Source organism: Stegodyphus dumicola, chromosome 10 (genome assembly GCF_044657685.1).
Source record: "Stegodyphus dumicola isolate Sdum_Otavi_A_Nest chromosome 10, ASM4465768v1".
NCBI lineage: Eukaryota > Metazoa > Arthropoda > Arachnida > Araneae > Eresidae > Stegodyphus > Stegodyphus dumicola.
In genome coordinates this window covers 17,636,470-17,653,986 of record NC_140777.1, presented here as the reverse complement: position 1 = coordinate 17,653,986, position 17,517 = coordinate 17,636,470, and the positions used below count along the sequence as shown (strand labels likewise).

The window sequence follows — 17,517 nt, the reverse complement described above, 5'->3', positions numbered from 1 at the left end:
AAGTTCACCAAATGCATCCTTCTGCTTCAGAGCCATGGCTAAGGTTTTCAGTGCCTGGGGACAGCTGAAGATTATATACCCCTTTTTTGTTTGCCAAGAATGAAAAACATTTTCAGTCTAAAATTTTGTAATATAAATTTGAAGTGCCTTGGATGCTGCACCCTGGGACAGACGTCCCTCCTTGCTCTCCCTAGTTACAACTCTGTAAAGTAATGACTGAAAATCAAAACAATAATACTCCTGCCTTCAAACAAGTTGTGAAAAATGAAGAGTAGCTCTGTTTAAAATTTTCTTTTAATTTTACCTAACCACCTTTTGAAGTAAAATCCAACAGAATGCATATATCTGCTCCAATGCTCCTGGCATTCCTGAAAGCATTGGTAAAATGCCTCTTCTGGTACCGAATCACAGACAGTGATCATCCTGTCATTTTGGATAGCTTTGATTGACTGAAAATGTAGACTCCATGTTATCTTCATAAGAAAAGAACACAGAAGACGGAGTCTGAGAAATCTGACAAAGTGTAGCAAAAGAAGGATCTTCTTTTGATCAAAGAAACCAAAGTTTCTTTGCTAAAATATGGTATGATACTGAATGCTCAACACATACTTTAATTTTGTTTGAATTGTAATAAAACTACATTGTCCTCATACACCGCTTCTATACAGAATGCATTAATGCATTAATTAAAAAGTCATAAAACAAATAATAATCACCATTAAGTCTCAACATAATCACTATCGACATCCAGTGCCTGTTGCCAATGAGTGGCTAGCTGTGCGATGTCATCGCGGTAAAACTTAGGAGTTTTGGAAGCAAAGAAATCCGCGAGGGCTTTTACAAGGTCTGGCCAGTTGTTGAAGGATTTTCCACGAGTTATTTTAATTTGTAAGCCCTTCCTGAATTCTCATTTTCCTGCCAGCTTGTAAATGAAGTAAGGTAAACAAGAGTAAACTATTGGAGTGAAAAGGTTACACAGAGCACAATTTTGCTATTGTGAGTGTATTAGTTTCTACAGCTATTAATAGTGGCTATGCATTCTTGCCATTAGTTAACATCCTGCCAGTGTCAGTTTCGGAATCAATCTGTCAGCTTAAGTTGAATTGTGTAGTCTCACACTACTCTTTCCTTTAAATTAGTTATGTATTAGCTTTTATGTTTTCATTGCAAGTGGTCAGTGATTCGTGTAAGCACATAAGTCTGTGCCCTTTTATTAAAGACCCTTTTATTAAATACAAATTAAATATTTTGTATTTAATAAAAGGCCTTAATAAAAGGTCTCTTAGGCCCCGTTCAGACGAGGGCGTAAAGGGCATAAGTGGTTAAAACCAAGCTCCGTTGCCAAGGCAATCAGTCACTGCTACGTCACAGAATCCTGGTCGTGGGATAGGGTTCCAAGTTTTCAACTTTACGCCGAGTTTGGGATAAGCGTCGACCAATCAGAGCGAAGCTAAAATGAAGCGGCTTTCTTTAGACGATTTCGCTGTCACATCGAAGGCGACTTTTTTTTTAATATGGAACACATCACATCCAAATGAGTTGTAATCGTATCCGAACAAAATAATGAGTTGTAAACGTATCCGAACAAAATAATGAGTTGTAAACGTATCCGAACAAAATAAAGAGTTGACCTGGCAAGAAATCTACGATGATGACATGCATTTTTAATGAGTTTTTCAATTTATATTGAAAAATATGGATGAAACTCGTAAAGCGAAAGTTAAGCTCAGGATTATGCACACTATGTATGATCCTGTAGATGATTGATCCCATCCAATATTTTTCATTTTATTATGAAAATTCTTTAAAAAATGCATACTTGCAAAAATTTAATTTTTTCTGTGTAAATTATTATTATTACTTTCTTTCTGCCTATTTTTTTATAAATAGTAAGTAGGAAAATTATTACTATGATTTTTTTCCTGTTTAATTATTTTTGTATTTAAGAATAAATTTATTAAAAAAGCTAGAAATATTGTATTGCTTTGCTTCAAATGCTGATTTTCTTTCCAAATAAACTTCATGAATTAATTTTACTAAAACATCAAATCAATATCAAGAATCTGCTGGGTTTTTTTTTAACAGTAAAAATACAGTCAAAAGTCGTTAATCCGGACTCGTCAGGACTTCGGCGATTCTGGATTATCGATCATCAGTTTAAATCTGATAAGATGGCATGCAGAAAGTATAAAATTTTAAATATGAAACCATAATTTATGAAATGAACAATTATGATCTAAAGGGTATCAAAATTTACAAAAAAAAAAAGCTTAATATTTATTTGTTTACTTTATTAAACATTTCTTTCAATGTAAGTTGTTTAAGTTGCTTTGTTTTATGTGATAATACTTTCTCTTTAATTCTATAAACAGACATAATTTCTTGTTCAGTTACAAAGTTCTACTGTTCAAGTCCTATAATTGCTGTGTCAAGAATATAGACTAATTTGTCAAATGAAAATTTTTCGTTTTCAATAATCTCTGTCACTTTCTTCACTATCGGAAGCGAATTATAATGATGAGGAATTGGATTTAAATCATATCAAAGACGAAGTACATGGAGATGAAATACTACATTTAGTAAGGAATTATAAGCCAAATAAAATAAAAACATCTGCCCTGAAGATAAGGCTAGTGCTGACAGATCAACTTCCAATTCACTGCGCTCCACAGCGTTCCTGTATTTTATGCCCTTATATGCCCTATGCCTCTATGCGCTTTACGCCCACGTCTGAACGCAGCTTTACACCCTTCCCTGCTTGTCCTTCCTTTTCCTCAATCCCAGTGGCATAGCTAGAGTAGGAAAAGGGATGACATATATCCCGAGGCACAGCATTCAGACGTAGCAAGATTAACATTATGAAATTTTAGAATGAAACATTTTCCATTCTATTGGCATACAGAAAGAGGCACAAAATCTTCCTTTGTCCCCGGGTGCTGAAAAACCTAGCTATGGCTCTGCTCAATCCTGTGCAAGAAGTCACAAGTATCACACTTAGGTAGATCTAGTCACATTTTACAATAGCTGAGCAAACTAGACTCTACATCTGGTGCCAAAATAAATAGCTATGAAACCCAAAGATGTCCAAAAAAACCTACTTTCATAACAAAATCAGGAACTTATGCCTTTCTCAGAATGCCTTTCAGCTTGTATGCAGCCTCGGTGACCTTCTGGCATACATTAAGACCTGGTAAAATCTACCTTTACATACCTTGATGACATAATGGTAACTAGTAAAAATATTGATGTACATATTAATGATTTAAATTAACACTATTAAGATATGCAGGTTTAAAAGTGAATGCAGCCAAATGTAAATTTGAGACAAAAGAGACTTCAGTACCTAGGCTATAAAATTTTTGAAAGGGGTATGCGAACTGAAGATTTGAAAATAATTGCAATAAAGAACTACCCGCCACCAAACACAATGAAAAAGTTAGCAGCATTTTTGGGCATTTATTCTTATTATCAAACATTCATAAAGGACTTTGCACAGATAGCCAAAACGCTGTTAAAATTGAAATGAAAGAAAGCATGGTTTTCTTGGTCAGCTGAGGCTAATGCAGCACTTGAGAAGTTAAAAACACATTGATACAAGTGCTGGTTTTAAAATTTCCCGTAAAAGACGAAAACCTTGAAACTTCGGTGACGCCTCAAATTACACTGTAGGATGCTGTTTGGATGCAGAATGGTCAGCCCGTGGCCTAATTTTTTCAAAACTCTCAAACAATACAACTTAATTAAACATGCACTTGGTAAAGACAATGTTGTGGCTGATGGCAGACCATAACTGGATTTCTGAATTATTTACTTTCTGTTTATTTAACTGCATTATTTCATATACCTAAAACAGAAAATAACTTTAAAGAAACTATGTATATAGCTGTAACTGTACCTCAGTGATAACATGAAACAAGCTAGATTATTGAGAATTAATTGCGGTTGAATCAAATGAAAGCACAGATGTTATGAGAGTGTTGTCACATTTTGCTTATCTATAACTGGAACTAGATTACACTGCTTCAAGACTGTTTTATAGTTGATAGGATGATATATAACTATATAAGATTTTTGTATGCAATATGAAATGTAAAATAGATCACTCACTTTCTACAGTAAAACTTAAAGTCACTTCAAAACGCATTGATAATCCCTTCAGAAACTCTAGAGATAAAACATTACTCTTTGATTCAAAATACTCATCGCTGGTGCTTTCTCCACAATACTTTCTTGAATATCCTGATTCAGTTACTTCAAAATAATTACATCTGTAAAAATTTTGTAAATACAAATTTTTCAGTTAAAAGTTTAACTTTTTAAGTCTCATAAAAGTATCTATTAAACAAGAAAGTTTAAAAAAAATCTCAAAACATTTTAAACACAAAATAATGTCTTTCAGGAATTTTTTCAATTAAAGATTTTGAATTTACAGTCCAGAAGTGTTTCTAAATTTAAAGCAAATTATTTTCAATGCGATTTAAATTTTTGGTACTTTTCCGTTTTGTTGGAGCAGGCAATAAAGTCGCCAATAATGGTACAAATGATGCCAAACGGAATATCCTCGATGGTAACCTTTTATGCCTCATTTTCAAAACAAGTCGCAGCCATCAGATTGATTCTTTCAATACTGGCATACAATTACATAGAATTTTTACCAGATATTTCAATTTTATGCCCTAAGGCCATTCGCGATAATTAAGTCAATTAGGATGCAATCACATCATTATAATTAATAATTATTATTAATTAAGTCGAAAATAAAAAGGGTTAAATTCATCAATTCTAATTAGAATACATTAGCAAAGTAAAGCACTGCGGTTTTACATAATTTCTGAGTAAGCTATTCATATGAATTGAAATAATTCTTGCACTTAAACTTGTATTCCAAATTAAGATTTAACATGAAATTAATGTAGATAATTACTAAGAGAATTATATTTTTGTAGAGTAGTTTATAAGAGATGAGATCACTTGGGGTTACGGGATATGAGCCGGCAAATCAGGAAAGCATAGTAAATTTTTAAATTAGGGTTTTTTACAAATTCATTGTCTTTATTTAATGACTTTTTATAAAATTTTAGGCTAAAGTGCAGAATCACCCACTTATTTGATTGGCGTTTGTTTGGCGCTTTTTACAAGAACAGGAAGAATTGGATTTTTATCAATTTTCCTTGACTTTTTAAGTGAAAATAGGTCAATGCCATTTTTGAGCAATTCTGGGATGTTGTTTTAAGTGAAAATAGGTTGATGTGTACATGGATACCGAGTATATGCAATTCTTAAAAACGCGCCAAGCAGTGGGCAATTCTGCACTTTCCCCAAATTTTAAATGATATTAAAAAGTAAAAACATTCAAAATAAAAAATTCTTACAACTAACATTTGTTATGTGTATACTGTATGTTGTTTCCAATAAAGTTTGCTTGGCGAGATTTGCAGCAACAAAACGGAAAAGTATCAAATTTTCTATTTTTTATTTTTCTTTCTTATGAAAGTTAACATTTAAAATATTCTCAGGCATAGCAAAACATTTAATTGAAATATAAATCCACCACACAAACAATGAGAAACTGAAATTTTATAATCTTGCAAAAGAACAGAACTTTGAGAAATCCTCCACAATTCTTAATTCTTTTCAGTTTTAGCATCAAATAATGAACTTTTAATTGCCCAATATTTTGGCAAAATCAAGTTTCCTAATACGGGGGAAAAATTAATGGCTACAAAAATGTATTTTTAATAACCTTTTAAAAGAAATACAAGTGAAAAAATTGTATTAGATTTTTATCAAATATTCTAGTCTAAATCTTTCAGAATCTTCAGTTATTTAGAAAATTCAAAAAGATTTCTAGAACAGCTTTATATAAACTAAATATATTTTATTTCAAAATAAATTTCAGGAATTTCAATCCCTTCAAGATCATGTCTGTTATATACGAGTTTTTGAAATTTTAGTCAAAAAAGGGGGGAGTGGGAGAAGAATGTTCTTGAACAAAAGCGACAGTAAATTTTCACCTTTATTGTTTCATTAGTTTTCAACTAAGAACTACACTCTTTGAAATGTTTTTAAACTCCATTAAATAAAAGTTACTTCACCAGAAGCCTCTCTTATGTAAGGACAGCTGAATCATCTTCAAATTACATTTCCTAACAAAACAGATATTTTTATATGTGCTGAAATTTGTGCATTATTTTTCTTTGGGTATATCATCATGCGAATATTCAGAATTATTTCTGCAAGGGGTGAATTTTTTGTTACCCAAGGAACTGATATGCTTGTCTAATATTTTGCAAGTTCCTTATCTGGTACAATCTTCTCTATTCACATACCACTCATTTAAAATAAGAAGGCCCTGGTGCATTGTCATTTATGTTACTCATATTAAAGGATAATTCTGAAAAAAACATTTACATAAAAAATTTATATATATATATATATATATTTACAGCATTTACTACCAAACCTATACAACTCATACTAGTGCAGTCATGTCAAAGTGGCAGTCACTGAAGCAATGTTATGACTCACGAGAATATTTCAATTGTGTACTTGTTGCAAATATGTTGGTGAGATTAAAATTTTAATTAGTTGATCTACGAGTTTACATTATTTTCATTGCCATTTAAGAAAGAGAATGTGATTAGCATACAAGAAAATCTATAAGTATTGCAAATTAATTAAAAAAGTAATATGACTTATTCAGAGATCTGAAGGTAGATTATTCATATTTGTTAAAAAATAAACACTTGGTTATGAATTTTTGCACTAAGAATTATCGCTTTGTTTGGAAATGTGAATAGCTTACATGAATAGCTTTTTTCACAGTTCATAATCAATAAAAAAGAACCAGATTGATCAATCAGCATCTACAGTCCATGATGAAGATTACTTCTAATAATTTCTCTCCAAGGCTAGAAATTTTAACAAACTAATTTATTTTTAGTTTAAAGTTATTTAAATAATTAAAAATATCAATTATTTAAATAAATATCAGCATGAAAATTTAATATTTAGATCTCAATATGTTCTGTAACCAATAAAAATATCTCAGAGGTACCCAAATTTTAGATTTCAAATAGAAAATAAAAAAATTTTCCTACTTTAGTATTTTAAGGTATGTTTTTATCAAATTAAAAGCAAAATTTATTTCTCATTTTGTTTAAGTATTTCTCATTTTGTTTATGAGAAACAAAATTTCTGGCCCATCAGCAGTTTTCAGAACGTGCATTTGGTCAACATGCAGTTTGAGTCTGAAACCACTATACTAGTGCATGATCAGCAGCAAGTATGTTACAATATTCTAACATTTTCAAATTTTAACATAACCAATAGTTCAATTACTAGCACACAATAAAATCATGTTTAAAGGAATAAAGCCAGCATATATTGCTTTAGTAAATTCTTAATCATTGTAAACACTAACATGAATTTGGTAACTTCAGTTCTTAATGTTCAGTTTGATAAAAATTAGATGAATGATTCTAAAACTTGATACTAATTAATACAAAGTTAAAATATAGTACTATTAGATCCAACATATATAAATGTGTTTTAACTACACTGCATATAAAACAGGGTTTGGAAACAAAACTTACTGACACTTCTTTGAACATGATGAAATTGAAAAATTAGATATAACAAGAACAAAATGTGAAGCAGAATCGGTTGTTTCAAGTCTTTTAAGACATTTTCTTTTTGATGTTTGATAAATTTTTCTTTGAATATGAGTATGTGCAGCAGCATTTGAAGTTGCAGATCTGAGCTTCAATTCATATTTTTCGTTTGGACTAATTCTTTGAACAACCCTGGTACCAGCACATAATTCTGAAAAATGGAAACAAAAATAAAGAAATTAATATAAATTGATATATAATCTATGAAAATGTTATGTATTTATTTCAGATTAAAATTTCACTGCAGGCATATTTACCTTCTATGGTCAGCTCATCTTCATAAGTTGAAAAGCAATGTATTGTTACCATAAAAATGAACAGAATCATACATATAAAACCTAAAAAACAAAGATATTTTACTCTGCATATTATTCAGCTTGGAAATTTGACACATTTGTAATACATTTTCAAACAAGTATCGTATATTCAGGTTAAATTGAATAAAACCTCTAATAACCTATAATGCGCTTTGCCAGCATATTTCACCATAATATATATTATTTTAAAGATGTATAAAGAGTATTTCAGTCCCCTCCAGTGGCTGAGTAATTAAGATCACTGAATGGGGAGTTTGACCCGGGTTTAATACCAGGGTGACGGGACTGGATGCATATGGTTGGCTTTCATGTTTTTTTCTCATGGGTAACATCAATAGAAGACAGTTTCTCTTGAAAAGCCCTTCACAAAGTAATCTTTCACTTTAGGTAAATAGCCCTGCGTTGTCTTACACAAATATTTTAACCTAAGGAAAAAGATATGAAAAAAAAAAAAAAGACTGCAATAGTAAATCTTTTTTGAATGACTGGAAGCAGACACGTGATTTCTGTATCAGAAATGGCTCAAGATAAGGCTTCAGACTACAGTAATTTCAGCAACTAAGATCATTAAGGGAAACACTCAATGTATTAATTTTTATATGTACCCTTATAAAGAAGTCTCCACTTAATCTTTTTTATATAGCTTGCCATTGCAATTTACTATTACCATACAATGACCAAAACCTAGATGTCCAATATCTGAACTGATCTAACACCACCCTGATCATTCAGACCACTAGAAAAAAAAAAAAAAAAAAAAAAAAAAAAAAAAAAAAACTTATATCAAAAGGAGGTAGAAAGGCCCTAAATGAGACTTTTTTGGAACTAGTTGAGATTCATGCATGTCACTTTCAAACACGTGTTGACTACGGAATTATCCATTATGGCCAATAACAATAAACTGATTGATGTTGGCCACGACCACACTTTCAGACCTTGAATAATTATGAGGGTTAGCATCTTTTTGACTTAAGTCCTAAGACATATTTAGTTAGAATAGGATGTTTCTCATACTGGTTTTCTAGTACTTGCCTTCTGTAGTAGCCTTCGCAACAATGCATTGATTTTGTATAAATGCAGACCAGGATTACATTTTTAGCCCTTGAGTGGTTATAAGGAGGAAGGCAGGGCTAGCTTTACATATTTTATTACTCAAAGTATGAGTATAATCCCTGAGGTACTAAATTCTGCTGCCTGGCACCTTCCTAAACTATAAAAATTTTGCTATCCCTAACTTTTGCTGCTTGGTACTACTCTAAATTCTAAAAATTTGGTTGCAGTCGCACCAGTCACATCTACTGCAACTCTATAAGGATCACTTTTTTATCTAACCTTGTTTCCATATCTATATGCCATCTTATTAGATTTAGACTGATGACTAAAATCTGGAAATTTCCAAAACCCAGAATCGCCGACGTTCCAGCGATTTTGGATCTTGGACTTCGTGGTATTGCATCTTTCACAGTACTATATTATTTTGTTAAAAATCCTGCTTGGTAATTTACAAAACTAATCTTGCAAAAGAGGGTATTTTTCCATTAAAACCATACTATGTATTCTCTGCATCATAACGGTGCATTTTTGACTTGTTTCTTTCCCAAACTCTTTAGGACAATACAGTCAAAAGTCGTTAATCCGGACTTGTCGGGACTTCGACGATTCCGGATTATAGATCATCAGTTTAAATCGCGTAAGATGGCATGCAGAAATTCTAAAATTAAAAATATGAAACCATAATTTATGAAATAAAGAACAATTATGATCTAAAGGGTATCAAAATTTACAAAAAAAAAGCTTAATATTTGTTTACTTTATTAAACATTTCTTTCAATGTAAGTTGTTTAAGTTGCTTCGTTTTATGTGATAATACTTTCTCTTTAATTCTATAAACAGACATAATTTTTTGTTCAGTTACAAAGTTCCGCTGTTCAAGTCCCGTTAATTGCTGTGCCGAGAATACCGACTAACTTGCCAATCGAAATTTTTTTGTTTTCACTAACCTCTCTGTCACATTCTTCATGTCTTTATCCATTTTTTGCAGCAATTCCACTTTTTGTTTGATGGACATCGAAACATACTTTCGTTCTGTACGATCTTTTGGAAGCTCCAGATTCGGAAATTCTATTTGACATAATCGAAACTTCAAGTTTACTTTTATAGTATTGCTCTTACAGTCTGCAAAAAATAATAAGCCAGATCCAATTCGAAAATTAAGGAACAACGCAATCATCAACATTAACTGAAATAGATAATTAGATAATTTTAGCTTATACCGTTCGTTATACATAAAACGCGCACGCGGAAACATATTATGCGCTCGCGCACACGCAAATGTGCAGTCGTAAGAGGTCTTACGCGCACGCGTAAACTCCTATGCGCAGAAAGTTTTTAGCTTTGAGGTCCGGATTATAGATCATTCCTGATTATGGGTGTCCGAATTAATGACTTTTGACTGTACTAGGCACTTTTTCATCAAACATTTTCGTTTCATTTTTTTCAAACTGTCTCCAAGAACTGTAGAATCAAAGCAACTAAACTAGTAACATCAATTCATTTTCATATACACAACTGGAAAAGTTTAAAATAAGGTTTGCTAATTCATTACAAATTTTTATATTAAAAGATTAAAATAAATGTTTTACAAATTAGAAGTTTCAAAAACTTACCTCCATCCCGAAAGATCTTGTATATCATTATATGTACAATGAAGTTCTGAAAATAGACAACATAATATCTCAAACAATTTGTTACATTATTGCCTGTAATAATTTCAGTATTGTCAAGCACATCGCAGAACTACATGCTGGCCAATAAAATTGCAGCACTAGGAAGAAATGATCTGACGAACGTCAAAATCACACGAAAGGAAGAAGAGGTTGGGATATGCAAATGATCAGTACTTCAGCACATTTAGACGAGACAGGAGGGAGGAACAACATCTGAAGATCTGCATAAAAGAAAAATTGTGTAGTGGATTTCTCATTTAGAAAGCATTTTGTAAGGTCAGAGTTTGCTCAGAATATATTGTTATGTCTCAAATAATAAGAAGAAATGCTTACCAGCAAGTGTTGGAATGTGATAGAGGCAGGATCGTTGCCTATGGAGACCGTGGATTACCGTTCAGTGATATCACGTAGCACTGATCAACATCCTACCACTATCATACCAATATGAATCAGTGGATTGCCGAGGGTCCTACTGAACGGCATGCATGATCTCAATGCCCTCCTATGACTAAAGCCTGAGAGGACAGACATATTACGAGGACAGCACTGCAAAACCATACAACCACATCATGGACCATTACTCAGGAAATGGGCATGTTTGCAAACCGCCTAGTATCTGCTCATACAGTGAATCGACATTTGCAGCAGTGTGGACTACTTCGGGTTTACTTGAAAATGCAGCATAGAGAAAGACGCTGACAGTGGTGCATTGAACGACAAAGCTGGATAGAAGTGGCACAACATTGTCTTTTTAAATGAGTTCTGGTTCTTCGTGCAGGATTTTGGTGGTCATATATGTGTCTGGAGGCTCCAATGACACCGCATGTTGCCTGCTTGCATTCGATATAGGCATAGGGACCCTGCACCTGACGCGATGGTTTGGGTAGCCATTGGGTTACACGACACGTGCATCTCTAGTTCAGATCGACGATAATTTGGATGCAAATTGGTACATTTCTGACATCTTACATCTAGTGGTTGTGCTCTATAGTAAAGGTCTGCCAAATGCCATCAAGATAATGCAAGACTACATGTTCCACGTTATGTTCTGACCTTCCTCAATACACAGAGTATTTGATTGTTGCCCTGGCCTGCTTGGTCTCTATACCTGTCACCCATCGAAAACATTTGTTCATAGGTTGCTGAGAGACTGGCCCACCACCCTTCTCCAGCTAATGCGGTTGATGGAAGTGCGACATAACACTTCCATCAACCAATTGAAGATCATTCTGCATCAACCAGTTGAAGCAGAATGGAATGAGTTGCCCATTTCTGTCATCCAAATCCAAACCCAGGTAAAAGCCATTTCAGATGCCAAGAATGTCAGCTGTTTTTACTAATTTCGCGCCCCAAAACTGCTTACAAATTTAATCATTTTATCTTCATGCCATACTGTTTTATATACAATAAATATATTTTTTGTATTTTCTTTCCTTCATGGTGTTGCAATTTTAATGGCCAGGGGTGTATTTCTAAAACAGAGATAAAATATCTAAAGATTATTCAACACAAAGTTTTATATTAAATGCATTCTTAAGACATTTTTCTCTTCTGGCTAATAAAAAACAGTTTACTTAATTTTAAATTATGCTTAATTTTGATGAAAGCAATTATTTACAATAAAGCAGTTATTATTATCAAACTTTCTAAATTTAAAATATCCTACTTAAATATCTCATTAAATAAGTGAAATTTGTTCCCATAAATTATGGCTATTTAGTGATTATAAATAATTAGCAATAAAATTAGTATAATTCATTGTGTTATTAATTTTGAATTGGAATAAAGCAATTTAAGAAGCAGAAATAATAAGATGAAGCAAAAATGGGCACGAAAATTTGATTTAAATATATCTACTAAAGTAGCAGTTCTAAGCCAATGGAATATGTAGTCAGCTTTTTCTTTAGCTGTGGTGAATGATGGCTTTATTTAGCTGTTTTCTAATTATGGTAAAAGGATGAACAATATAATTTTCAGCTCTGTTTTCTTCAATAATAGTTGAGTCATTTGAAGTAATGAAGCATATACACTGAATCCACAAAAATCCTCATACAACTTTTATATTCATAATCCTGGATTGCAGACATATATTTCCAATTAAAACATTTTTGAATTATGCAAATATTCACATCACACTTAAAATCATCAATTTTATACAAAACAAAATTTCTCCTTTCCCAATCCTTGTTGTTATATCTAGTAAAATTTTATAATCAGTATAAAGAATAAAACACTAGACATTTGAGTTCCTTATGGAAATTTTGCCAATATATATCAAAATTTGGGATTTTTAGCTCACTTGAAGGTTCAGTTTAAAAGTAATTTGGCATAGACCCCCCTTAAATGTCTCTCAATTATATTCTTTTGTGATTTAATTACTCTGTTTTACCAATATCCCATTCTTTAATATATAGTTTTGTTACAACTGGTATGTTAAAAGAATTTTCACTTAACTGTTAAGAACTTACTAATGAAATATATGTTCATATTTTCATGAAGTTTCATAACTTTAAAATCATAAGCTAATAATCAAAAATGTTAGTTAACCAGAAATATCTTCATTTTTAATTTACACAAATATTGTGATAAATTGGCTACATGCCAATACTGAAGACTGTCACTGTTTTCTACAACATGCATTCAATAAGATTCTGTGAATAAGATTTTCCTTTCAATAAAATTTACAACATCGATCAATATTTTTCATGACAATCTGCACATCAATGCTCATCACTTAATTTGTTAAAATCGGAAAACTTTTCCTGAATTAACATTTCATTTTTAGTAATATACAGTTGCCAACATTTTGCTCTTAAACTTGTATAAAATTCGTGAGCATAATCTCCAAGTTTAAAATTTAATATCTTTATCGATTCTTATCACATCAGAGTCAAACTTCGTTTTATTTTTTTAAATGAATATAAAATTTTACTAACTGGACTGAGTTACTGTATAAAAAATTTTATTGCAGAATTTTTGACTAAATATTGAAGTGAAAATACTGTTGCATGCATATGGGTTCATAATGGACTGAATGTACACTGCGCAAAAAAAAGGAGGCAGTTCTATATCATTCTGCTGGTCTGGTTGATGAAGGTCAAATTGCATTTTTCATGTCTCGAAAGTGCGACTTAGGATACGTATTAGATTTACATACATCATTGTTCTAATATAGGTATTTTGACACAAAATCAAACTTACAGTCCGATTACTTCCGAAATGATATGCCAATTTTTTTCCCATATTTCGATTCTACGATTCAAATTATGCCAAACTGCCAAGTTTTGTAAAAACTGCACGAGTAGTTTAAAAAATTAGCTCCTCAATGTTAATTAAATTTGGTATATATTTGTTATCACTTTTTTATTAAACATGTTTTATTTTTCCTTTCATGTTTCAAAATTTAGGTTCATTCCAAATAAAATTTGCCCATTTTTTAAGATTTAGTTTTAAATAATTTTTATAAATTGTTTGAAAAAATTTTGAATTATAACCCATAAAATATTTATCATCATCTTAAAGTAGATGTAATTTCAGGCACACCTGCAAAAAATTAGACTTGTTTATACAAAATTTTCTAAGATATACAAGAATTTACATATTGGCACATTTTGAAATTTGGCATATTTATCATAAGTGATAATGCCAAATGCATATCACGCACTTTGTTAAAATTATTTGAAAGTATGAATGATTACTTTGTTCCACTCATATGCAATGAAAAAAGGGAAAGGAAAATAGGTTGCTATGAATTGAGAAGTTCACCAAGTGGCACAAACTGGAAAAAAAAAAAAAAGAAAAAAAAAATTGCAGCAAGTTAAATTTTTGAATTTCTCCTTAAATTTCGCATCAGATTTTACAAAATTTAGTATTTAGGAGTAATTTGAGTCGTAGAATCAAAATATGAAAAAAATTGGCATGTCACTTCAGAAAGAGTCAGATTTTGTGTCAAAATACCTATATTACAACAATGCTATATATAAATCTAATATAAGTCACGCTTTCGAGACACAAAAAACACAACTTTCATCAATCGGCCCAACAGAACAGGAGATACAGAACTGTCCCTTTTTTGTGTGTGCAGTGTACATTGACGATAGCTTGATAAAATTTATTTTCCCAAAAGAAACACTTTACAATTCTGAAACTTTCTATAAAAGTACTTGCATTGTTCTTCTCAGTACAACATAGCACAATTTCAAACTACTAAGAATGTTAAAAACAACAATACATTGTAAAATGCATGTAAAAGGACAATGCTCTCACGAATATCTCAATATTCCAAAATCAGCTCTGAACTAACAACTGAGAGCTGATGCTCTCTAAGGGCTTATATAGTTTTCCTTGGCTGAGAAATATGCACTACCTTCCACTTCTCAAAATAACTGGAAGGCATATATAGTTATAGTTACATACAAAGACTGGATATGGTTACAGTTACATATAAGGATCAATTATGATTATTCAGTTACAGTGCCAATTACAGTTCCACAGGGAGTGGACCAAAATGCAGCCAAATCACCAGGTTTGGAGACATTTGATAATTTCTTGCCAAAATTGGAGAGATAGCCATTGACTTCAAAGTAAAACAAACTTGTCCACATAACTATTTCTCTGGCAGAGCTTAATTCTCTTGAGTCATTCCATGCTACATTATGTACATTATGCAAGGCGTGCTATAATTCCTCGTCAAATTATTTATATATACATATAAAATCCATAACAATGTAAATTTGAATTATTACGTAAAGGTTACATGATGCATTAAAAAAATTGAACACGCTCAGTCTTCACCAAACCTTTCTGTAATTTTTTAAGCTAATCTTTGCTGTAAGCATATGGCAATCATTTCACTTAAAAATTAAAATTCTGAAGAGATTCCACATCGTGCAAACTTGTACAACACCAAAGTTAAGGAACGGAAAACAGCACCTCCAACTAGCAAGAATTATTAGGAATTTAAAGCATGGGCTGAACACTAATGAAAAATGAGATTGTTACCTCAATAACAATATATTTGCTACTCCTTTTCTGAAACAAATCCAAGCACATCATCTGATAATTTTCTGATGATAATGATGAAATAGTGAATTTTCTATATATACTAAGATAAGGCATGCCCTATAATTATTAAGATTAGGAGTACAACATTGGTCAAGCAATTTTCAGAAAAATTATGAATATGAAAAATTCATAAATGAAATTTTGCATAACAATTGCAGACATCAACTATTAATGACTTTTCCCTGTTTAAAATTGCTGTAAAGGTAAGTATATGTTTCTCATCATTTAATATTATCATTCAGTTAATGTTATCCAAAACAGTCACGAACAAACATGATCACATTAAGCAATGTGTACTGTAATACAAATGGCTATTAGGCTATTATATGTTTTGTGCATTTGAACACTAATTGCATTTAATGCATTAATGACCACAACAGAGCAAGAACATGTCTAATAGAAATATTTTTTCGAGTTGAAGCATATAAAAGTAATAAATTGCGAGCTGCTGTTTATGAACAACTCACTCTGAAACTATGTTATTTCGCAGACCCTAACAATGGCTGTTGCATATAAACAGATGAATGAAGCAGTGCAAAGCGATATCAAACACTAGAGAGAGTTAACAGTCACCATCATTTAAAGTCTTACTTAACAAAGTTCAAGTCTTACTTAACAAAGTCTTACTTAACAAGCATAAATTTTCTGCTCTGTGCAGAATAGTAATTATAATATTTTACTTGCTGTTTTATTTTGTCTTTTTACTTTTATTAATTCCTTTTTATTGAATGCAATAAATTACTTTTTCGTGAATTTTCCTAGTCTTACATTTACTCTTGGCAATATTGCACTTGTATGCATTTAGCCCAGTGTTCTACAAACAGAAAAGTACTACTGTTTACATACACCATACTCATACAATTTGCATACATCGTATAAATATTTAAATCTAACAAATGTTACTTCATGTGCCTTTACAGACTACTTACCTAACCCAGATTCTATTTTCATAGAGGTCAGTTAATCAGGAGTTCACTGTAATTTCTTAACTCCCTGATTTAAAAATGTTAAATTGAATTATTTGAACTCATTAAGTTTATACTATTAAATGAGTTGGGCTACTAATATCTGGACTTTTAACTTTTACTACAGGGTTTACTGAACTAAATTAAATCAAAAGTTTTAATAAAGAATTCCGCTAAAATATTTTACACTGTAAATAATCAAATTTATACTTCCTTTAATAGTGACATGAAAAGTAAGAAAAATATTTACATAATTTACTCTTTCTAAATATATAATCTTGTGAAAAATTATAAGATTTTTAATAAATGAAGCTAGAGAGTCAAAAGAGAATTTTAAAAATATATCTGAACTCGTTTAATATCTAAAGGTAAACTTCAAAGTTAACAATATTTTATTAAACCATGTTGATGAAAATTCTTTTAGAGTGATTTTGTTTTACTATTTATACTGCAAACTTTCATATTTAAAATAATCTATTTTCTGCTTGATTATATTAAATTCAAAAGCCCCCCAAAAAAAGCATTTATAATTACTTATTTGCCAACTTCTAATAACAGAACTTTTTATAGCTACATCATTATTTTTGCAGTGAAAACGTAAATGAAATGTTAATTCATTACTCAGACAGAATTTCATAACAGAATTTCATACTTCAAAACAAAATAATGGAAAATTTTTGAAATCATTTACATGAAGGTAATTCTCAGAAATAATTCCAAACTAAACTAAAATATGGATTAATAAATACTGGTTATTAGTTTTAGACTTCTT

General features: G+C 31.2%; 1 protein-coding gene across 4 annotated transcripts in view; it reads right to left on the bottom strand.

Moving 5' to 3' along the window:
- Positions 1–17,517, bottom strand: part of LOC118183299 (uncharacterized) — a 72,338-nt gene that overhangs the window by 37,459 nt on the left and 17,362 nt on the right. For all 4 annotated transcript variants that reach the window (XM_035352781.2, XM_085824680.1, XM_035352782.2 and 1 more), the window contains exons 3-6: positions 10,657–10,702; positions 7,931–8,011; positions 7,596–7,824; positions 4,108–4,268 (exon numbers count right to left, since the gene is read on the bottom strand). In XM_035352781.2, the coding sequence (XP_035208672.1) occupies positions 4,108–4,268; positions 7,596–7,824; positions 7,931–8,011; positions 10,657–10,684 (499 nt within the window). In that variant the 5' untranslated portion in view covers positions 10,685–10,702. The remainder of the gene's footprint in view (positions 1–4,107; positions 4,269–7,595; positions 7,825–7,930; positions 8,012–10,656; positions 10,703–17,517) is intronic.